Here is a 19,493-nt window from a genome sequence, read left to right on the forward strand (position 1 = left end):
AACTTGTTACCAGGTTTTTAGCTTATTTAGAAAAACAGCTAAAGTGGTATAAAGTAAACCACTGGCTTCGGAATTAAGTGACAAGAGGTGAATTAAGAAATAAAAAGGGATGAGATAAAAGCCGTGTCTCCTTATAAAAAAACCAAAATCAATTAAGAAAAAATAGAAAGAATGAATGTTCTTGCGTAGTCTGTAACCAAAATTTCGAAGAAACAAGTAGGAAAATAGATTAATTGTACATTGTATTTGTAATCATCACACAAGGAATGTGACAATTGATTTCTAATCAGCCTTTAGATTGATTTTTCTGTAATTTAAATAAGTTCCTACCTAAATATTTAATAAAATTCAAGATGGTTTTATCCCATTTTATCCAATATACTTTGCCATCTTCGGACATGGGATGTGATAGAAAAAATCGACCACTACTAAATCTTAAATAGCGTTTATGAGGCGAGAATACAATTTTTGTTTTGTAGCTAGTTAAATGTTTAATTTATCATATTATAAAATTATTAAATTTGGTTGAAATATAATAAAAAGTTTATCCTAAAATCTTTGACATCCAACTTTGGTCTCTCCTACACCTTTTTATATGAATGATCCATTATTTTCCTTTTTGATTTGAAACTTTTCCTAATAAGACGTATCCCCAATTAATTGAATTTTCTCCCCCTTTAATTAACGTGTATCTTCTTTTAATAGAAAATCTTCTAAATTAAAATTTAATATAAATATATCACTCCTAATAAATTATCAAAATCTTTTAAACTTAGTATATTCTTTCTATATTTCATTTATTATTTCTTTATCACAATTAATTCTTTGCATTTTAATTTTTTTATTGATAATAAAATCAGTGATTTATTCAAATGTTTCGATATTATCAAGATCATTAGGAATAGATATTTCGATATTTGTGTCATTCTCGACTATTTCTGAATGAGTAGTAAGCGCTTTCCCACTTTTATTAATGCCCTGGATTTCAATCGTATCCTCATTCCTGGAAATATAATCTTAAATTGGGCATATTATTGTTAAATTTAAAATTGATAATAAATGTATAGTGATTGTAAGGATCTTTATTTATATTCATCTTTCTTCCCATATCCTTTAACATGGCACACTTATTTTCAAAATAGCTTACCATGATTCGAACATTGTTTCAAGTCTTTAGAGTACAAAGCATATCGTTCCGGCAGTGTTTGTTTAGACCATTCGTATATTCTATACATTATATTATTAATGAATATGAAATTAGTAAAAAAATTTCAAAACTGATTTATTGAATTAGCATGTCGAAATTCGTCTTTGTCTTTATATAATACCAAAAACCTAGCTCGAGCCTTAATTAATTTAAAAAATTCTAAAAAACAATATTTTCTCTTTTTTATCAAATAAATATAATTAGAATTTTCTCGGATTAAGACAGAGAAATTAGTGATTTTTAATTTATGTAATATAAATTTGGGTTTATATGATATTTTCAATTAAATCAGACAGGGTCAGATTTAAAAATAAATAAAAATTTGGATCGGGCTGGGTTTGTGACAAAAAACGAAGGTTTTAAAAGGCATTTTGATCATTTGATATTTTTAAAAGATAGGTTTAAAAAAGCAAAATCAGAGTAATTTGAATATTATAAACTAAAAGAATTAATAATGATTATGCAAGCATTTTTATATTTTTTATTATGCAAATAATATGTTCAGGATTTTGGAGATTTTGCACTTTTAGTTTTTACAATTTTTTGGAGTTTTTACTTTTTTTTTTGTGGTAACATAATTTTTTACATTTATTTTTGTTAACTTTTGTTTTTTTATATTATTTTATAAATTTTATTAATTTATTATACCTTTAATGTTTATCCTGTTGATGAAATATAATAATTAAGATTAGTAATTTTTATATATGAAATTAATTATTATATTTAAGCATCGTCCCAACTTGAAAATTTGCTTATTTATTCCTTAATCCTATATCTATACATAAAAAAATTGAGAGAAAAAAATGCCGATTTGATTTTAGGACCAGACATTAAAATTTTTTTAACAATATTTGATATTATATAACTTTAACAACCATTAGACTATATGAAGAAATTTAAATGACGCTTGCTCAATTATATCCAAAAATTTTTAAATTTAAATGGAGTATATTTTGTCCAAAATGGCCCATTTTTTCAACCCATATCTCAGTCGCTGTTTGGAGTTGAGGGATAAAATTTCAATTTTTCTTTATAATATATAAAAACTCTTGTAAAAATTTTAGAAATATCTGAGGGAGTTTATTGAAAGCGTTTTATTGTTAAATTGCCAATGAATTTATATAAATTATCTAAATATGTTACATACATTTTTTGTTCGAGTTCTGTAGATATTATGCTAGAATAAACGAATTTATGAGCGAATTCTTCAATTTCTTTCTATATATCAGATACAAAATAATATATCCCTTTTCTAATTAAATGATATTTCATTTCTATCGTTATTTAATCTTATAAATGATATAAAATCTATTATATTACAACAGAGTTTGGAACCTGTTATCTCAGAACTGAGACAAATCTATGAACCGGAACCTCTTTTAAAATGTTCAGGAACCGATTCTAGCAATGCAAATCTATGATATTGTTCAAAATGTTGTGTGAATTATTTTTAAAGATATAATTTATTAATTAAATTTTTGGATATTTTTCGCTGCTTTAATAAAGTTTGGAACCTGGAAATATAAGAAATGGAGCCAGAATTCAGAATTCCTTTTATTTTAAAAAATAAAGAGTTCAATTAAATTAAATAACTTTATTAATGATGCATGTGAATTCGATCTAAATTCTAATCTGGGTAAATATTCTTAAAATAAAAATTTGAACTTAATTCTGTGACAAGTTCACATCAGATGAAAACAAATCAGAAGAGAATCTAATTCTAGGACAGGGTTCCTATAGAATATTCTTATTAGGATATACACGTAAAAAATTTTTTTTACATTTTGAATAATTCATTTTAATATACATAAAAACGCAAATTTTTGAAGATAATTAATTTTTAAAGTAATTAAAGATTTTGTAAGATTTTTTATATAAAATTGTTATATTAATAAAATTTTTATTGCAAGTAAATAAATGAAAATATGGTTTATTCTTTCACTAGTTAGCCTAATTTTAATAAAATGACAATTTCTAAGAAAAATTTTATGAAATTTTTAATACGCAATTATAAATTGGATATGACAAATAGTGTGGTTATAGCTTTAATTTTTTTCATATTACATGTATCTTTAATTGTTATTCAACAATTAATAAAATTAAGAAGAAATCTCTGATAAATAAGGTAAGTTAAATGATCCAAATTTTGTAGATATAATTTCTATGGCGCCAAGTCTTCAGATTTTCTGAGGATATAAAATAAGTTTAAACTTGATTTTACTTGAACCTAAAAAGTAGTAAAAAAATAGATAATTCCAATGGAAATAACATAATTAAAGGTTTAAATACAGGCTTTGTATCTAATATTTCAGAAAGTGTATATATAACGAAAGATATAAATGATAATTACTTGTGAGTGAAATTAAAAAGCAATATCTGAGGTTGTGATTGATAAACCTGTGGAGATTTTAAAAAGTAATAGTATACTAATAATGTTAAGCAATGTGAAAGCGAATATTTCTACGTGAGATTAGAGAAATTAAAGAAAGTTTAAAAAATCTTTCTAGAGACATATATACAATTAAAAATAAAATTTTTAGCGAAAATTTAATATTTGTGGTCGAAAAGGTCATAGCGAAAAAAATTGTTTTTCGCGTGATCGGAAAAATAATGAAAAGTTAATATAGATGTGGATTCTTAGTCAAGAAATTGCATTGTGAAAGAAGTAAATTTTAAAAATGGTTTTCCGCGGAGATCACCAGTATTGATAAACCGGTAGTTTGCAACATAAAAAATCCTGTTATTTCAAACTAAGTGAAATAGATATGTATAATATGGATAGTTCCCGAATGTGTTTCGATGTGAATTAATGGGTCCTATTGCTATGAATTGTGTTCAATCCATGAGTTGCAGTGACTATATGATTTGCGAGAAAATCATATAAAAATCGAGAAAACATATATTTATAATAATAAAATATTAACACATATAGTGTTGTAAAAAATTCTTTGGATATATTTAATAAAAAATACAATTGTCATGGCAATGATAGTTGTAAATTTTAACTCGAATAAAAAGAGTTGCAGTGTTGGAATTTTCATTGTCATTTGATGAAATAAAAAATTTTAAATTGATACTAATCTGAACAAAAAGGATTATTGTAATAAGAAAGGTGGGAAATATCCATTAAAGATATATAATAAAAAAAATTAATGATATTCAGTAAAAAGCCATTAAATTCAGGGATGAATAGGTATCAATATTAATTATATTGAAAGTGAAAATTCGAATATGATAAATATTTTTCAGCCGATTAAAACAGATAAAATTTTAATGAAATATTGAATGAACAATGTTCGTGTCCTCGGGTTAAATTGAAGAATGATCATATGTACTTTGACATGTTATTTGATACTGGTGCTAGTTCTATAATGTCTCGAGAAAATTTTTATAAATATTGGCCGAAAAGTATTATTGAAAAAGAAAATATGTTTGTGGAACAATTTGATGACTCCGAAATTAAAATTTTGAGTAAAACACAATGGGATGCTGTTTTTAATGATACTACGATAAGTTTGGATTTATGGGTGGTAGAAAAAAAAATGTAGAAACCAATATGGGGTGGGATTGGATTACTAAAATTGGACCTCGTAATAATTATTGAAATATTTTTATCATAGATAGCTAATTAGCTGCTGATAATGCTTAAAGAAAAATAATTGCGGATGGCATTCGAAATAAAAATGTCAGATTTAGTAAGAGAGGAAGTGAATCCCCTCATTATTTCTGATATTTGTGAAAATTCCGATGAATCAATTGTTGAATCGGATAGTTCAAAAAATAACAGTGAAAATGAAAATCAAATTGTTGATTTTGAATTTAATAAATAAAATAAAATGTGTGGAGATCAGAGTTGTTAAGGAGCAGCGCTCCTTTACACCTGGAGCGCCCCTCCTTTTTAAAATTGGGGAGCGGGAGCTAGCTCCTTTTAGGGCTGGAGTGGAGGAGCGCCGCTCCTTTAAATTTAATGTCTAAATTAAATTATTTTTTAAATATTAATAATATTTATTAATTAAAATTCAATAAAAATGAAATTTTAATAAATTTAAATTTATCTATTATTAAATGTTTAGCCTAGTTTTATATTGGGTTTTCATCTAATCATTTTAAATATTAAACATCAAATTTTCCTTTTTATATTGAAAATTTTTTGGAAAATCTTGCAATTCATATTAATATTCATTTTATAGATATATAATAAAAAATAGTTTTAGATATTATGGATTTAGAGATCATAGATGAAGAAATCGAATTTCCATTTCCATCATACAAAAAATATTTTAAACTTCTAAAAGATGTTGATCCAAATGATCAAATAAATTTAAGGGCAAAATGTCTTTTGTGTTAAATAAATTATTTAATTTTCAAAAGTGAGCAGCTTCAATCCAAAAAAACATCTAAAAGTAAAAAATCTTTCTCTTAAATACAAATTGATTTGGAAGATTTTTTTGGATTCCATGAAATTGATCATCAGGAAGAAATATATTGGACAAATATTTTTTAAATAATGATACCAAAATACTATTTTTGATAAATTCCCTGAATTAAAAAATATCTTTATAAAATACAATACCTCGCTTCCCTCTAGTGCTCCTGTGGAGTGCCTATTTAGTATTGCAAAACAGGTCTTAGGGGAGAGGCGTGGATGTATGTTAGATTCTAATTTATAAAATTTATTACTTTTAAAAGCTAATAAAAGGTTATAAATATTTTGATAGATCATTTAATTTAAATAAAGCTTGTATACCTTCTAAAAAAATGAAAATCAAAGGAGCGGTTATGGAGTGGCACTCCATTACATGGAGCGGGAGCTTGTTCCTTTTAAAAATGTAGCGGCGGGAGCTAGCTCTTTTTGAGAAGGTAGGAGCGGGAGCTAGCTACTTTTAAAAAGGAGCGTTAACAACTCTGGTGGAGATATATCCATTTTAATGGAAATTTTTGAAGACACTTTGGAATGTCTCAATGATTATTAAGTGGATGTGAAAATGGAAGAGGGATTTTCACCCATTTTTTTTATCATGTAGATGAGTTCTTTTTGAGTGGAAAAGGGAAAACCGATGGGTCAAGAATGGCATTATTATTCCGGTAGAATATAGTGAATGAGCTAAACCATTGGTTCTTGTTAAAATATCAAATGGAAAATAGAAGCTATTGCCAATTTTCGTGTAACACTAAACCGGTGGGTTGGTGAAGTTAAATCATTGCCTAGAATTGAAGAAATTTTGGCCATTTTAAAAGGTTCAAATATTTTTCAAAATTTGATTTTTCTACAGCCTATTTAGTTACCTTTAAAGGAGGAAATTCGTAAATTGTTTACGATAACGACTTCTAAAGGATAATTTGCTTTTTGTAGATTACCTTTTGGGTTAAGTGTATCAGCACCTATTTTTCAATGTACTATATGTCTTGATAACTTGGGTAACACCAGAATAATATAATCAACGTCTTGAAGAAGTTTTCAAGAGAATTCGTGACAAAGGTTTGAGAGCCAGTAAAGAAAAAAGTGTGATGTAACGGAGATAGTATATTTGGGTCATCTAATTAATGGGGCTGAAGTGAACACGCTTAAAAATAAACATGAATCAGCCTAGTAAACTGAGTTGCAGTCCTTTTTGGGCATGGTAAATTATTATCATCGTTTTGTGGAGAGCTTAGCAAAAGTGGCATCTCCATTATATGTATATTAAAGAAAGGTGTTCATTTTGAGTGGAAAATTGAAAAACAAAGGGTTCAAAATTTTGAAGAAAAAAATTGGTGAAGAACATTTTAGTGTTTTTAAAGGTAATCTTGGCTGTAGATGCATCTAATAAAGGTGTCGGAGGCGCGTTATTACATCTAATTGATGGTTTAGAGAGACTAATTATTTTTTTTTCAAAATTTTTCTAAGAAGTTGAAACTAGTTAAGGAGACCTTAGCGGTTATTTTTGTATTAACCAAGTGTCGTGAATATTTAATTGGTAAAATATTTGTGATTTATATTTATCATAAACCCTTAATTCATTTGTTTAAAAGAGATAACAAAGAATTAATGATGTCCCCGAGATTACAACGTTGGTTGTTACTTGTAGGAAATTTCAATGAGGAAATATCGGCGAAAAAAAGAATCATTTGTCAGATATTTTGTCCTAGATTAGGATCGGGCTGTGTAAATCCTGAAGTAATCGACATTATAATTATAGATAGAGAAGATGCATTAGTTCGTACTCTATGATATATGTTAAAAGGAGGTTCTACCACTTAGGAAGCTTAAATTAAATACCTTGAGAGACAAGAATTTAAGTCCGTTAAAATTGTGTTTAACGGATGAAAAAAATTGGAAAAGCAGATATTATTCATATAAAAAATACAAAAGAATTATAAATTATAGACGATTGTATAATGCGTGGAAATCGTGGTGTAATACCATGTAAATTGCGCGATAAGATTTTATGTTTATTATATGGCGGTCATAAGGGCAGATATAAAATAAAATCATGGGCACGTGAATATGTATGGTGGCCTCGTATGAATATGAAAATTAAAAAATTACAAATATATGTTCCCATGCCCAGTAAAGAAATGGGAGGTGTGTGGACAAGGTCAGGTCAACCGTGGGAAATGGTCCACATTGATTTTTTTGAGTTGGAGGAAAAAACATTGGTGGATTCATATTCTAAGTGGATAGAATATGAAGAAGTTCATATTTTGGTGCCGTTTAATTTTTATTTAACCAACGGACAAGATATCTGGATAATAGTGGACGCAGTGTACTAATAAAAAATACAAACACGGTGGAAAATAAAAAATCCTTAAAAATAAAAAGGTAAAAATTTTTTTGGAATATATAAAATGATGTGCATTTATATAATTTTGATATTATTAATTATATTAGGTTTGATATATTGTTTAACTTTTCGTAATGTTAAAATTTTTATAATAAAAGTTTTAATAAATTTTTTATAAAGTTGTGAATAAAAAATAAATGTTTAATTATAAAAGAAATATAAAAACTGAAAAGTATGTGGAAATGGTTCCACAGAGAAATAATTGTATTATAGCTCTAGTAGTGATATGTTTATGGATAATGGGTATTATGATACATCGGAAAAAAATAAATAAAGTTATAGAAAGAGATAGAATAAAAATTACGGAGGAAATTGAAATGAAAAATAATGAAATTGAAAAAGGAAGAAATGAAAGGGAAGTAAAAAACGTTAATGAAAAGGAAAAAATTACGGAAGAGATGTTAAATTTAAAACATGAAATATGGAAAATGTTAAATGAAAATATGATAGAAAAAATGAGGAAAAGTATCAATATTATTAGATCGGAGAGGAACGAAAAGATATTGATAATAAAAGAGAAATAGATATTAAAGATGAAAGTGGAATGAGAATTAATAAACGAAATAACTTATAGTCATGGGGAAAATTGTGAGAGAAAGTATAATGAAAGAGATTTCAGAAGAGCTGATCGAAGAAATGATAAGGAATACGATCATTTTAAAGAGTATAGTACGGCAATGAATTTGCAGAGAAATGAAAGGGAAAATTGGGAAAAAGAAAATTTTTTCCGAAATAGATTTAATCGTCCGAAGATTAATATGCAAAATATAAAATGTTATTCATGTGGAGAATTTGGGCATATAAGTAGAAATTGTGTTGAGAACGGGGCAATGTTTAACAAGCAACCGATTAAATGTAATAGATGTGGAGGAGTTGGACATAGTAGTGAAAAATGTTGTGTTCCGACGTATCGTATTATGGGAAATAATCAAAGAACACTTCAATGTGAAAGATGTGGAAAAATGAGGCATGCTAAAGAGAATTGTTATGTAAGAGAACCGATAAATGGAGAAGCATTTCCGGCAGTGAAATACATAGCACCGGCAACTAGTGTGAGAGTGATACAAAATACTGATATGTTGAAAGAAGGTAAAGTTGAAGTTATGTGTTTTAAATGCAGAAAGGAAGGACATAGTGCTATAGAATGTCGAGAGAGGTGACTAGATGATAGTGATAGTAATAAAATGGAGGGTATTACGTTTAAGAATAAAATGGAATTTCGTGTGGATGGAGATGTAGAAATTAAGAGAGATTTAGTAGGTAAAAAAATGTAAATTTGGTAAATGATGGAATTATAAAGGATTATAGAATCCCTGTTTTAAAATTAGAGGACAAAAGTGAGAAGGATAAATGTCCTCGTGTGCAAATAGTTGTAGGAAGTAGAAAAATATCGATGTTATTGGATACAGGTGCGGCAATATCGATCGTAGGTTATGAAAATTTTTGTAGATATTGGCCAGAGGATAATATAATTAAAGAAGAGATGAGAGTTAAACAGTTTGATGGATCGGAAATAAAGGTTGTAGGAAAAATTGAAGTGCCGTTAGTAATAAATGATATAGTTAATTATTTGAAGTTGTGGATTGTAGATAAAAAGGTGGATACGATTATGGGTTGGGAATGGATTGTTAAGATTGGTCCATTAAATAATTTTTGGGGTATCTTTTCAAATGAAATTAAACGGGATGAAATGATTGAAGTTCAGAACGATGAAATAAAAAATCGAGAATTATGTCATGCAAAAAGTGAAATCATTGGAAATGGTGTGATAGGTAATCGAAAAAGTGAATTTGAAAAAATAAATATGGCGCAAATGCGGATAGTTCCAGTTAAAAAAAAGAAAGGTAAGATATACTGAGTTGTCGCAAAGTGTTAATATTATGGAAAATGACGATCCTAGAGAGGTAAAAAAGGAAATACCTTGTAGAAAATGTATTAATGAGCGAAATAATGATGAAATAAAATTAGTCACAAAAACAAAAGAAATAGAGGAGAAAATTATGAGTCAAGAAATGTGTAAGGAACTGGATAATGAAAAGAAAGATATACCAGTATTACAGAATATCCCGGCGAAATTTTTAAGAAAAAAAGAGGAAAAGGAGATTAATGGAGGGGAAGGAAGGGAACAATTGTCGAGTTTGGAAAATTGGAAGCTTGCAGTGGCAGTTTTAAATAGTTATAGTGAAATTTTTGAAGAGAAATTAGGATGTTTAGTGGATTATGAAGTTGATATCCGTTTAAAGGAAGGTTTTGTACCGCAGTATTGTCCTGTGCGAAGAGTTTCATTTTAATGGAGGGCGGAAATGGAAAAAGAATTAGACAATTGGGTGAGAGATGGAATTATTTGTCCTATTGGTTATAGTGAATGGGCAAATCCGTTGGTGCCTGTTAGAAAGGCCAATGGAAAATTGAGGTTATGTGCAGATTTTAGGGTGACCTTGAATCCTTGGGTTGTAGAGGTGAAATATCCGCTACCGCGAATAGAAGAAATTTTGGCCAGTTTGAAAGGGGAAAAATATTTTTCCAAGATTGATTTTTCGTGTGCATATTTGCAGTTACCGATGGTAAAAACGGCTAGGAAGTTGTTGACGATTACGACATTCAAGGGCTTGTTTACATTTTGTCGATTACCATTTGGGTTAAGTGTATTAGCCCCTATTTTTCAGCGGACAATGGCTGCTGTTTTCCAAGGTTTAGAGGGTGTTTTGGATGATGTTTTGGTTGTAGGAATAACGATGAAACAAAATGATGATAGGCTAGAAGAAGTATTTATTAGAATTCGAAATAAAGGATTAAAGGCGAGTCGTGAAAAGAGTGTGTTGGGAGTAACTGAAGTGACGTATTTGGGTCATAGGATTAATGGAATGGAGGTAAAACCGTTAGATAAGAATTTGTTGAGTATTGCGAATTTGAATAGGCCGACCAGTAAAGTAGAGGTCCAGTCGTTTATGGGAATGGTAAATTATTACCATCGGTTTATATCGAGTTTTGCAGAAATAGCTGCACCTTTATATGAATTATTAAGGAAAGGGGTACATTTTGAATGGAAAGATGAACAAGAGATTGCGTTCAGAACGTTAAAAGAGAGAATTAGGAAAGAACCCATTCTAGTATGTTTTAATAGTGATCTGGAAGTAGTTTTGGCTGTAGATGCATGTAATAGAGGAGTAGGTGGGACAATGTTGCATTTGATAGATGGAATGGAAAGACCTGTTTTATTTTTCTCGAGAGTGTTTAGAGAGGTAGAAAAGAGGTATTCAGTGATAGAGCAGGAGGCTTTAGCTGTGATTTTTGGATTAACGAAATGTCGTGAATACCTTATAAGTAGGAAGTTTGTTGTTTTTACAGATCATAAGCCGTTGATCCACTTATTCAAGAAGGATAACAAAGAGTTGATGTTATCGCCTCGACTTCAGCGATGGTTATTGTTAGTAGGAAGTTTTGATTTGGATTTAAAATATCGAAGGGAAAAAGAGAACCAGTTACCTGATATTTTGTCAAGGTTAGGTGCTGGCGAAAGTGTGGATGAATCGGTGATTTTGAAAATTGATAATCGGGAAGAATGTCTTGTACGTACGATAATGAGAAGTATAAAAAATAGCCCAACGACATGGGAAGATATACAAAGGTTTACAAGGAAAGATAGGGAGTTATAGGTAGTTAAATTATATCTAATGGGAAAAAGATCATGGAAAGATGATTATTAAGTTTTCAAAAATATTGAAACAGAATTAACTATAGTGGACGATTGTATTATGAGGGGGCCCCGAGATGTTATACCCCGAAAATTGAGGGAAAAATTTTGAATGTTATACATGCGGGTCATCAAGGAGTTACTCATATGAAACAATGGGGAAGAGACGTATGGTGGCCGAAAATGAATGAGGATATTGATAAATTGGGAAAAGAATGTGAGATTTGTAGTGCATGGCCTGACATGCCCCGTAAGGATAAAAATAGTACATGGCCAAAAGTTGTAGAACCAGGAGAGAGGGTTCATGTTGATTTTTTCGAATATGAAGGAAAAAAGTATATATTAAGTGTAGATGCGTTCTCCAAATGGATAGAGTTTGAAGAAATTCATGGGTTAACGGCGAATATTGTGATTAAACATTTAAAAAAAATATGGTCGAAGTTTGATATTCCGAAAACTGTAGTATCGGATGGTGGACTTTTATCGGGGAAGAATTCAAGAGATTCTGTGAAAAAACGGGTGTATATCATGTGTTAACGCCACCGTATCATCCCAGTTCCAATGGACAGGCGGAACGGATGGTAGCGACGGTTAAAGGATGGTTGAAGAAAACCAAAAGTGGAAAAGGAGAAATGTGGGTGAAGCATTTGTATTATAATAATGCGATATGATGGTTTGTCTCCGGCGGAAAAAATGATAGGCCGGAAGGTAAGGATGTTTTTGGATATGTTAATACCCAGTAAAGCTGAGGTAGTTGTAGAGGATATTGATAGAAGGGAATTGGAATATACTGTGGGACAATTAGTATGGATTAGATTATATGGAAGTACAAAAAAATGGGAGAAAGGAGTAGTAATAGAGAATTTGAGAAACAAGTTAAATAAAGTGAAGTTTGATGATAATAATGAAGGGGTTCGGCATAGAGATCAATTACGAAGGAAGGTCATATAGAAATAGATTTTAAAAAAAAAAGAAAAAATTTTATTGTGTAAAGGTACTTTAGGGTTGAGGCAATAGTTATTAATTGAAATGATAAGGTAATATGGCGACATAAGATGGGATGGTTGATATGTGCATTTTGGTCAGCCATATATATATGTATACTGACCAAGGTACGCAATATGTATACTGGTAAAGGTATAAGGATACGGAAACAAGAGTGGGAAATGGATAAATAAAAGGAGGTTGAAAGAATTACAAAACTAGTGATGTTTTACGTTAATAGTAAAAAAAGGGGGGAAATTTGTGGTTAAGTAATTAAATAAAATTATTGAATGTGAAATATTACATAGCATTTGTGTGTAATTATTTGGAAAGGAAAATATTTGAATTGAAAGAATTCGTGTTGTTGTAGTTGGAATAAAATAAAAATAAATAAAATGAGGTTAATGGTAATGCTTTGAGGGGAAGGTTATAAAAATTTTTGCAGAGAAAATGTTTTGGTATAGTTTACAGAGTGTTTAATAGGCATGTTAATGGGAACGGTAATTATTTTTTTTAAAAAAAAAGAGGGAAAGCAAGGAATAATAAATTAAACGGTGAAAAAAAATTAAAAAGATAAAAAAAAAGAAAATAGAATATATGTAGAATCAGGCAGTTGGTGTTATGAAATTTGTAGGGAAATAAGATGGGAGTATGTAGAAAAGGGGGGTAATAATAAAAAATTTTTTGAAATTAGCATTTTGTAGGTTTGTTATTTATGTAAAAAGAGGAAGAATTTATGTAAAATTTTTTATTGTAATTAACCTGAATAAAGAAACAATTTTTTTCTGTTCTTGCTTACAATATTTTTCTTCCGATATAAAAATTTTTTCTGTTTTGAAATAATTGTCAAATTTTTTTGTTTAAATTGAAACTTGGTATATTAAAACAAAGAATAATATGATGATGGAAGTGAACTTAGTTGAGACTAATAGTGACATGGGAATGATATATAATGATAAATGGAATTCGCAACAAAGTGCAGCAAGTGTAAATATAATGGGAGAAAACGTAAGGAGGGATATAATTCAGGACTCTACAAGAATGGTCAGCAGGAGAAGACCGGGGCAGATTGAGTGCTATGGATGTGTAGGTGTGGGTCACATTTCAAGGCATTGTCCCACTATAACAACTTTCAGCTATAGAGAACGGGGGGAAGCTCGATCTCGATTGGCCAGGCGCGATCATATTCCGTTCCCTTTATGGACAAATTCGTATACTATTGGCAGAAGGGAAATGAGGAGAGGCGTGTCGACTGAAGAAGATGTTCAAGACAATACGAATATGACACAACGAAGGGAAGTAGTTATAAAGCCACGGTCGGTACAGTCGATATTAGATGTTCAAGACAATACGAATATGACACAACGAAAGGGAGTAGTTATACAGCCACGGCAGGTGCAATCGGTATTAGCGACGGCTGACTATGTTGGTGGAGATGTTTGTGTGGGTCAAAGTATGACGGGTGGTATAAATGATAGAGAGATAATGCGTGGGCAACAAAGAGAAGAATTAATGGTAGAGGACTTAGAGGAATTGTTATTACGGCAGGAATAAAGAGTATGCATTCAGAATAATATAAATAGACAATGTTTTTTTTGTGGGTGGACGTGTCATATAGTTATGTTTTATTATTTTTGAATGTTGTCAAGGTTATATTTAAAGAAAAATAATAATATTTTTTTTTCATGATTCGAAGATTGTAATTTATTTTTTAATAATATATATTTTGATTTGTAGAAACCAAAAATAAAGTCTACAAAAGCAAAGTTATTGTTAGTTATTTTTCCGGTAAGACTACAAAAATAATAAATTAAGATTTGTTTTTGTATAAAGTCATAAATTAAAATCAGAAATTTTTTTTTGTATAGTAAATTTTTTTGAATCAATATCATAATTTTTTTTAAAATTAATTATGTACAATAATGATTTGCCCTAATTGGACTGTGGGTCATTTTATTTGCAAGTGAATATTATCCCAAAGAAACCCAAGAGAATCGCAAACTTGGGAATAACAAAGAAAAAAATAATAAATAATAAGAGTAGTAGAAAGTTTTTAAATAATATCTGCCAATTTAAGAAAGTGCTTTTAATGCCATTCTTTTCAACATTTAATGGTTGATTGTGATGTTCCATCATATTCCTTAAATCATCAATAGCCAATATGCAATCTCCCAAAGGAAGAAATAATGCCAACCGGGTTCAAAGAACTATACCGTGGGTACACAAAATTCGTAATCAAAGAATACCATCATAAGACGATATGGCAAAAAACCAAGGCCGCCAATAAATTATCAAGAAAGTGAAGTAAAAATAGGATAATGGAACAGCGGGATATGCGGGTGAGAGAAGTCATACGATTGTGCCAACTGATAGTGAAATAGAAGAAGCAGCAATGCTTCAATAACAAATAATAACAACAATAATTAGGTTAATTAGGAACTAAATTATTTTTGGGCCCGGATAAGACAAATACAGATATATATTTTAATTATTACATATATTTCAACTGTACATGTCCTTGGCCTGTTAGGCGTGGACATGTAATCATCAAAAAACTTAGGCTATGACCTAAGCCCGGCCTTCAGTAGGAGGAGTGTAGCCTGGGAATCACAAATGGCGCGGAATCACAATTTTACATAAATCACAAATAGTGCTGAATAACAAAATAAAAATATAATATGGGGTTAAGGACGGATATTAAAAAATATTTCAATAGCTAATTTTATTGAGCAGGAACAATGATGAGAAATAAAAATTTTACAAATATTTACTATATGGCAAAATAATAAATATATATGCGAATAAAGATGAATATTGTTTGGAGAACCATTTTGGCAAGCTTTCTATAATGTAGAATCCTTAAGAATATAATTTTTTTAAAAAAATAAAGATTTTTCTTTTTTGGATTGGAATTTTCCTTTTTTATTGGATCTTTTTCTTTTTGATAACTTTTTTATTTTTTGGTCAAACATTTAACGGGAAATTACCGGTGCTTGAAGGAAAATGGAAAGTTAGAATCAGTTGGAATTAAACTTTTTCTAAGAATGAAAACTCTATTGCCGAGATAGTAAGGAAAGAGAAAATAAAAATAGAAAGAAGCAGAAGTGAAGGTAATTAAGAAAGAGAAAGAAAGATAAAGGGAAGAAAGGAAAATGGAAAGAAGGCAATTAAAAGGGGGAAGAAAAAGGATTAGGAAAAAAGGAAATGAAAAGTGAAAAGGGGGAAGAAAAGGGGAAAGAGAAAGAAAAAGGGAGCGCAAAGGCAAGGGAAAAGAAATAAAAGAGTAAAGAAAAGGAAAAAAAGGATAGCAACAGAAAAGAAAAAGTGAAAGGAAAGAAAAAGTGAAAATGGAAAGAACAAAGGATGTAGAAAAGTGATATGAAAAGAAAATGTGAAAGAAAAATAAATGAAAATTAGGAAGAAAAGGGGAAAGGAAGTAAATAGGAAAAAGAAAAGGGTAAGAAACTGGGAAAAAGATGGTAGGAAAAAAGGGGGGAAATGTGAAAGAAAAAGTAGAGGAAAGGGAAAATAGAAATAGAAGGAAAGGGGAAAGAGAAAGGAAAAGGGTAAAAAAGGAGAAAGAAAAAGTAAAGGTGAAAGAAAAGAGGAATAGAGTAGAGAAAGCGTAAGGAAAAGAAAAAGCAAAAAAAAAGGAAATGGAAAAAGACGGGAATTCTGTTTATATATCCTAGTAAATTTTTAAAGTAAATATGAAATTAATAGATGCTAAGTAAGTAAATTCTTGTATTTAAAAAATCGCTAAATATAAGAGAAATAAATACTCAATTTAAATACACTTGTTAACTTCATTTTCAATAATAACTTAAAATTTTTAAAAGATATAAGCAATATTTACAACTTTTAAGTGCAAGAAAAAAAGGAGAAGGAAAAGAAAAAGGTAAAGAAAGGGGGAAAGGAAAAGAAAAAGGCTAATGAAAAGAAAGAGTTTAAAAAAAGGAGATAGGAAAAGAAAAAAAGAAAGGAAGGGGGAGAGGGAAAGAAAAGAGGAAAGCAAAAGGTCAAGGAAAATAAAAAGGAAAAGAAGGGGAAGGGAGATAATAGAAAGTCCGATTTAGGTCTTAGGACTGAAGATTTTTCTCGTATATGGCAGAAAGGTTTGGATCTATATTTTGCCAAATCTCGCGGCTTATATAATAATATTTTGTCTAAAATCTTAATAGGGTGGTTTTTGTAAATCGACCCAAATTTATCAACCCTATAAAATTTGAAAAGTAAGGAAATGGAAAAAAAGAACAAGGGAAAAGAAAAAAGCAAGAAAAAGGAAAGAATAAATAGAACTTATTTTATTTTTATTGTAATAAAGTAGAGGAGTCAATAAGTGTTTTTCTATAGTAAAAGAGGTATTAGTATTAATACCCTTTAGAGAGCATATCCAGTGCAGTGGATTAATATCCACTGTTTGGAAATTTAAACCCATTGTCTGGTATAAATATCATGTAAGATCAAGGTATAAATGAAATGGATTATGTTTAAATAATTATTATGTTCATGTAAATTTAAATATATTATCAATAAAATATTCATTTTTTTTAATGAAGAAAAGAATGAAAAATAATTTTATATTTTGTTTATAATAAAATATATTCATTATTTATTGTATATAAAATATTCTTTATTATTATAGTATACATATCTTGAAATATTAATTTAAAAAATAAATATTATTCTTGTATTTATCTAATTTTATAATCTATACATATATTTTATAACTATATTTAAAAGCGGGGCTGAATTTTAAATAATCATAGGTAATAATGCAAGGCTAAGAAATTGTAATCTGTCGCAGGTATTATGTTTTTTTAATTTTTATTTATATTAAAAATGACATATAAATTTAATTATCTAAAAATATGATATGTAAAATCATCATTGACATTTATACAACCTTTTTTTCGAAATAGCATATTTTTTTTCAACGAACCGCTACATATTCTTTTCAAATACCGATTTATTGGCTTTATTTGAATATTATAACGCGTTGATTATAAATGAGGGTTGATAAAAAATTCATTCACTAAAAAATAAATAAAATAAAAATAATAAAAATGTAATTAGAAGAATCAGTGCTGTATTTGGTGATCTTAAAATTTTGAGCTCTGTTCAGAGCGTCCTTGTTAAAAGTGAAAGGGGAGTTCGTGTCCCCAATTGGAAATTTTCCTTGTGACCAAAGAATTCATGTAACTCCATCAGGATGCTTACCACCGGGAAAGAGATCAGAAGGCTCCAACGAGGTTGAAAAAACAATTGACCTAAGTACAAGAGATATAATTTGATTGCATCTCAAGTGCCGGGTTTGCCGACAGGAATTACGATTGCAATGTAAAGGATGAAGCGCTATATTGTCATCAAAAGTATGACATTTGCTGCATTTATATGGTAATAAAAAAGGAATGTTAAGCCTGTTATATTGAGCATAGTTGAGCTCGTGATTATAATAAAAATTCATATCCCCGATCCTTGATAAGTTATATGAATGTGGACCTAAAAGGTGAGACTCGAAATAAGGTAATCAACGGAGTTTTTCACAAGTGGTAGATCCCAATCCTTCTGTTTTACAGAGATTGGAAATATTGTTGTGGTTGTGACGGAATGCCCACTCCATCCTATTCAAAAAGGGATCGTGGATTGACAGATGTTGGTCATCTATGTGGCTGAAGGTGGCTAGCAATGAACGTACATATTGAAATCGACAGTGGGGATCCTATATCAAGTCGGCCATGTTTGGAAGGAAGTGTGGCTTGATGCCAAGAAAAGTCTGTAAACTTGATATTTAAGCAGTCACTAAGAATTACTCTTATTGTGGTTCAGAATCTTACTATATGTGCCCTCTCTAAAAAATAATGGGCTCGATTGTAGGGCGTAAATAGGGATGTTTAAGAAGTTCCTAATTAAAAAAAGGCCTTGTAAGCTTGAGAGACAGGGAAAAATGCGTTTTAAATTTTCAAATATATCGTCTATATAGTTAAAAAAATTTTTTACTGACTCCTCACCGATGGGAGAGCCCATATGCGGGGACATGCTTAAAGCTAAAAACGTTTAATGGAATTATTGATTTCACAATATTCGGTTTTGGTTTGGTTGATTACAAGTCCAAGACTGTCAGTGAAAGCCTTAATAATATTAAGAGCCTTTTCTACCTCAGAAGAATCGCCAGAGATGACTCAATCATCAATGTATCATAAATGTAGGGGTAGCGAGCAGTTATTTTGTATTTTAGTGATCAAATCGTGGATACCCAGACAAATAATATGGAGCATAGGGGATCATCCTGTTGAATACCTTCAGAAGATGTTAAGATATAATGACCAAATACCAAATGAGATGGTTTTTTAATATAAGGATATAGTTTTTAAAAGCTGGGAAATGTTCTATGAATTGTGAAATGATTACTTTTCTGTGAATGCTATTGTAAGCATTTCTAAAGTCGATTTTAACAAGGTGTTGAGCGATTGTAGCATTCTGAACATAAATACGAATTATATGTGCAGCCGCTTCACATCCTGAGCACGTTCTAACACCTAATTGAAGAGGAAGAAGTATGTTAGAAGCTTGTGCAGAAATCCTGCTAGCTATAGGTTTGATCTCCTATATACAGCACCAACGGCAATAGGCCTGATATCACCATTCTTTTTTCTCAGGGCAACAAGGTCACCATTGATAACCTTGTTGCATAATTGAGTTATTTTATCCAATAAAGAGGTTTGACTGTTGAGGATGGGAGTAGTTACATCCTGAAGAAATAAAGGTTTGATGCCTTCAAGTC

At 29.7% G+C, this 19,493-nt stretch overlaps 1 protein-coding gene across 3 annotated transcripts in view; it reads right to left on the bottom strand.

The window, feature by feature from the left end:
• Positions 1-826: 826 nt before the first annotated feature.
• Positions 827-19,493, bottom strand: part of LOC135926168 (pseudouridylate synthase 1 homolog) — a 69,750-nt gene continuing 51,083 nt past the window's right edge. For 2 of the 3 annotated variants that reach the window (XM_065461912.1, XM_065461913.1), the window contains exons 7-9: positions 2,355-2,425; positions 1,148-1,227; positions 827-1,016 (exon numbers count right to left, since the gene is read on the bottom strand). In XM_065461912.1, coding sequence (XP_065317984.1) covers positions 865-1,016; positions 1,148-1,227; positions 2,355-2,425 — 303 coding nt within the window. In that variant the 3' untranslated portion in view covers positions 827-864. The remainder of the gene's footprint in view (positions 1,017-1,147; positions 1,228-2,354; positions 2,426-19,493) is intronic. The other variant, XM_065461914.1, reaches the window with a different exon arrangement.

The sequence above is a fragment of the Gordionus sp. m RMFG-2023 genome, chromosome 3 (assembly GCF_954871325.1).
Source record: "Gordionus sp. m RMFG-2023 chromosome 3, tfGorSpeb1-WG-v2, whole genome shotgun sequence".
In the NCBI taxonomy this organism is placed as follows: domain Eukaryota; kingdom Metazoa; phylum Nematomorpha; class Gordioida; order Chordodea; family Parachordodidae; genus Gordionus; species Gordionus sp. m RMFG-2023.